The sequence below is a fragment of the Solanum verrucosum genome, unplaced genomic scaffold, assembly GCF_900185275.1.
Source record: "Solanum verrucosum unplaced genomic scaffold, falcon-dt-bn FXZP01000087.1, whole genome shotgun sequence".
Classification (NCBI taxonomy): domain Eukaryota; kingdom Viridiplantae; phylum Streptophyta; class Magnoliopsida; order Solanales; family Solanaceae; genus Solanum; species Solanum verrucosum.
The window spans coordinates 86,769-91,858 of NW_026020084.1; the positions used below are offsets into that span (position 1 = coordinate 86,769).

At 37.9% G+C, this 5,090-nt stretch overlaps 1 protein-coding gene across 1 annotated transcript; it reads right to left on the minus strand.

Annotated features, from left to right (window-relative positions):
* Window positions 1-216: 216 nt before the first annotated feature.
* LOC125824260 (uncharacterized) lies at window positions 217-4,081 on the minus strand. The gene is made up of 2 exons (XM_049503613.1): window positions 3,706-4,081; window positions 217-554 (listed from the first exon to the last, which is right to left on the minus strand). Exons 1-2 carry the CDS (start codon window positions 4,079-4,081, stop codon window positions 217-219), a joined length of 714 nt encoding a protein of 237 aa, XP_049359570.1.
* Window positions 4,082-5,090: the final 1,009 nt, after the last annotated feature.

Here is a 5,090-nt window from a genome sequence, read left to right on the forward strand (position 1 = left end):
ATAGGGCTTTAAACAACCAACTTGATAACATAATCAACAGAAAATCTTCATAACTATAATTTGAGAAGACTAAATAATCTCAACAATTTAACAAATATTTAAAATTAAAATTCATCCTCAAACTGGGTAGCTTATTATTTTAAAAAATGATTGTAATAACTAAAAGCAAACTTAACACTCCGCCTTCGCTTTAGAAACTGCAATTTAAAAAGGTTGCTACTCCTCGATTTTTGCTTCTACAACTTGTGCTTGAAGATTGTTTTTAAGCTTGCAAACTTTTGTAACATGACCGGCTTGTTTGCCATTTCCACATACTGTATCTGGTCTCCACCAACAAATTTTTTCCAAGTGCATTTTTCTTTTACAGTATTTGCAAAGAGGATAATTCTCTTTTTCTTTTCTGTTTTGTGCATAAAAGGCACCCTCAGTAACATTATCTTGCATAAAAGCGCTTCTTTGCTCTTGTACTTGAAGAGCACTTATTAGTTCTTCAACAGAAATAGTAGAGAGATCTTTAGACTCTTCCAAAGATGAAATTTTAGATTTGAATCTCTCTGGAATTGTCACAAGAATTTTTTTCTACTGTTATGTCATCTTTGAAATCCTCACCAAGAAACCTGATTTTATTAACAATAAAAGAAATCTTGTCAGAATACTTAACAATAGTTTCATCCTCTTGCATCCTAAGAGATTCGAAATTTCTTTTCAAATTCAAAATTTCCATTTGCCTGACTCAGTCACTTCCTTGATATCCCTTTTTAAATTTTCCCCAAGCTTCTTTTTTGCCATCTCACAGGCAATGATATTTGAAAAAATCAAATCCACAACTGAATTTTGAATTACAGTTTTGGCTGTGAATTTTTTGTTTTTTTCATCCAAATGAGATTTAATTTGAGCAATGGTAGGATTTGCAGGGAGAGGTTGTAAGGGTATATCTTCCATTATAACTTCCCACAGATCATAGGCTTCAAGATATGATTTCATTTTCACTGACCAAATCTGATAGTTTTCACTAGATAAATTTTGTAGGGAATTCAAAAATAGACTGTTGCTGCCATTATTTTGGTTAAAAGAGTGATTTAGAAAAGCATGTGCGTTGAAAATAGCACGGGTTGAAAAGGAAGCCTTGATGGGTTAAAATGGGCAGCTTGATGGGTTAAAAGGTAGCCCTTACGGGATAACAAATGTATGATAGTTCTTTGGAAGATTTCACAGATCCCTTAAGATCAATGAAGCTCTTGATACCACTGTTGGTGTTTTTAAAAATGGGGCAGCACACAAGGATTGAAAATGTCTCTCAATATTTTATTAATCATAATAGGGCTTTAAATACCCAACTTGATAACACAATCTGCAGAAAATTTGCATAACAAGAATATAAAAAGTGTAAATAATCTCAACAATTAAAACAACCTAACAAATATTTAAAATTCAACTTCATCCTAAAACTGGGTAGCTTATTATTTTAAAAAATTACTGTAGTAACTAAAATCAAACTCAATAGAATCATACCCATCTAAAACCCACATATTGGAAGTAATCCTAGCTTAGATTGGGGTTCTTCTTCACAAATCTTGGGGAATTCTAGGGGACTCTATGGGTGGAATAACCCATAGTTGAAAATCCACACATACCTTAATCAAAGCCCTAGCACAAGCCTTCAACAATGGAGCCTTTGATTTTGACCTTAACTTCAAGCTCTAGCATCTTCTTCAATGGAGGTCTTTCTAGAGAGAGAAATATTTGAGAAATGAGTGATTTGGGGTTTTGATTTCGGTCTTGTGAAAAGTGACTTAAAATACCTTAAATAGGTGAATAAAACTCATATAAAATGACCCCCATTTAAAGCTAGTCGAATTGGAATTTACTAAACTAACCCTCACTAGGCAGCCCCTTGCTAGGGTCCACGCCCAAGTTCACGAGCCATCAATGGCACCACGGCCCATGGTGGTGCCCTTGGTCCCTTGACCAGTGGCTCCCCTCAACATTCTAAATTCTCAAAATCCTAAGGCCTTCCCACGAGCCGTGGTTATCACCACGGGCCGTGAAGTGGCTCGTGGTCCCTTAGGCAGTAGCTAAGCTTTTGGACCTTGCCTCCCCTGAGTCTAAGGGGTCTTCACGGACCCCTTCACGGACCGTGGTCAAGACCACTGGTCATGAACTCTTGGGCAGTCGCTTGCCAAGGTTGGACAGCCTTGGCCCATTGGCTTAGGCTTGCCCTTTTTGCCTTGGCAGTTGCCCTTCCCATGCTCAACCAAACTGTAAATGGTCTTCTAAGTTACTAGGTATAACACGTACCTTGATGTTCAAATACTAAACCCCTCATTCAAAGTACGTAAAGTCTCATCTACGACTCTAATTCTCAACATCACCCTCTAGAACCCTAGTTTTTTGCTCTAGTTTAGTCTACTAATTTTCGGGGCGTTACAATATCTCCCCCTTGGGAATATACATCCTCAAATGACAATTTTAAACACATCTTAAAAGAAATGACTCTAGACTAGCAGCCTATCATGCATGCAATACATCTAAATGCACACAACCAAGGAGAAAAACATCAAATCCAAGCTAAACATACCCATCGCAACACAAGGGAGTAAGAACTACATCTTCTACCCAAAAATGCAAGAAATTATATATCTATTCATCTTCAAGGAGGAACTAACATCTCTTAGCTAAACACATGCTCAATATACATTCATGGAGCCTAAATGGAATTTAGTCACAAAAGTCAATAGTTCAAGGAGGAATCTTTCAACTCCAACACTAAGGCATGGTCATATAATCATCTCATGAAGTCTATATGCAACTCTACTCAATGCACTACAACATGAGGAAACCAATGCACATTAGTCATCCCTATCAAGCCCTAAGCATTTTCATGAACATGCATATAAGGAAACCATGGCAACACATTATCACATAATAACCTTATTACATAGGTACACTATCTCCCTCCTTGGGAATAAGCATACACAAGCTCTTCTAAACATAATTCATACTAAAGATAACTTCAAGTCCAACACAGCAAGTCACAAAAGACAGGGAATCCAGAAATTTACTAAAGCATGAAACGCATGCCGGAAAGGACATGAGGAGATCACTCTTGATCTTCTATATATTGGAGAGCATAAAACCTATTCTTTTTTTGAGGCTCCACATCCCCACTACTAGAGGCAACATGCTTAACCTCTCTAATTGTAGGCCTTGCCTTTGGACAATCTTTCTTCATGTGGCCACTCTCACCACAACTGTAGGAACCCTCTCTACCAGCTAAACACCTACCCTCATTCCTCTTACCACACCTAAAACAAGTGGGCTATAGGGACTCATTACTTCTCCCTTGTGGCCTAGGAGTAGACACCCTCTCATTGTTATGCTTAGGTGCATTAGAAAAGCCTTGTCCGGAAAAGTTTTGTCGATTCCACCCATCATGAAAGGATTTATCACCATCCATCCTAGACATCTTTTTCTCCCTAGATCTCTCTTGCTTGACTTTTTGTTCTTCCATTTATTCTGTATGTATCATGAGGTGTGATATGTCCATATTATCAACAAGCATTGCCGTACGACATTCTTTGGCTACCATGTCGGACACACCCAATAAAAACCTATTCATTTTATCTCTCGGATTTGACACTATGGATGGAGCATACTTAGACGAAAGAGTGAATTTCAAGGCATACTCTTTAACCCTCATGTTACCTTGCTTAAGATTGATGAACTCTTCCATCTTAGCGTCCCTCAACTCCCGAGGAAAGAACCTTTCTAGAAAGGCCGACTTAAATACTTCCCACTCTATAGGACTCACTCCTACTAGCCTACTATCCTTCCATTGTTCATACCAAATTTGGGCAACATCTTTCAATTGATAAGTGGCTAGTTCCGCTTTCTCTATAGTAGTCACCCCCATCATAGAAAGTATCATATAAACCTCCTCTATGAACCTATTCGGATCCTCTTCCACCTTGGAGCCACTAAACTCTAGAGTATTCATCCTCAAAAACTCCCTTATTCTAGCAACACCCATCCCACTTATTGGGTTTGCCGGAGCCACCACCTCTCTATTGACTTGCGTCATTAATGGTTGAGCCAACAATTACATAGAAGCCTTAAACTCCACTAGGGTGGCATTCCTAAATGGAGGGTCATTTGGAACTTGAGGAGGAGCTTGGTTTGGGACTTGAAGAGGAACCTCTTGCTCTCCATTGTCTTCCTCATCCCTCCTAGCATTAGCCCTAGTATTTTCCATAACTAGAAAAACCATAGGGCAAACATTAGAAGAAGGACCTACTAGAGCTAAACTTGTATGGCACGACTAAAAGAATGAAGAAGTGAGATTTCCTAAGCATCCAATATCCTTTTATTCATAAAAGTGGCACACTTCACATTTATGAACAAGACTCTACAAGACGTGGTTTGAGACAATCCTAGAACCATTCTAAACCTTGTTCTCCAATTACTAAGTTTGTCATGACCCAGGGGTACCCCCTTGACGTAACATGGCGTACTTGACCTTGAAGGGGTCTCATACAAGATGCTAGCATAGTCATAACATAAGATCATAGAAAGTACGGGAAAATTTAAAACATCTTTAATCCATGCAATCGAAAATATTTTCATAAGCAAGCTAAAGTCTTTACTACAACTTTGTCTCAAACCATCCATTAAAATCTCTTGAATAAAAGACTAGGGATGCAACCCACATAATTGTGTAAAATATAAAGAAATGACATAAAGGAAAAATGAGGGGTTTGTCCACAAAGCTATGAGGACACACCCATTCTTCAACTCTTCTTGCACATTAGCAACCTAGCCTCTAAAGCAACTCAATCTCTGAAACCCTACATTTGATTAGAATATAGGCAATATGCATTAGTACAAAATGTACCAGTATGAAAGCTAAGACAACATCATAAGAGCATCTCAAAATGGTTAGTCAACATAAGACATAAGCATAAGAGATAATCACATAGTAATAGCATAGTCTCCAACATAAGTATCATATAACTATAAATCAACTTAAGACATAATAAATGAGCATACGAGATACATCATGTTCATGGCATTTACTTAACCTTTAATCCTTA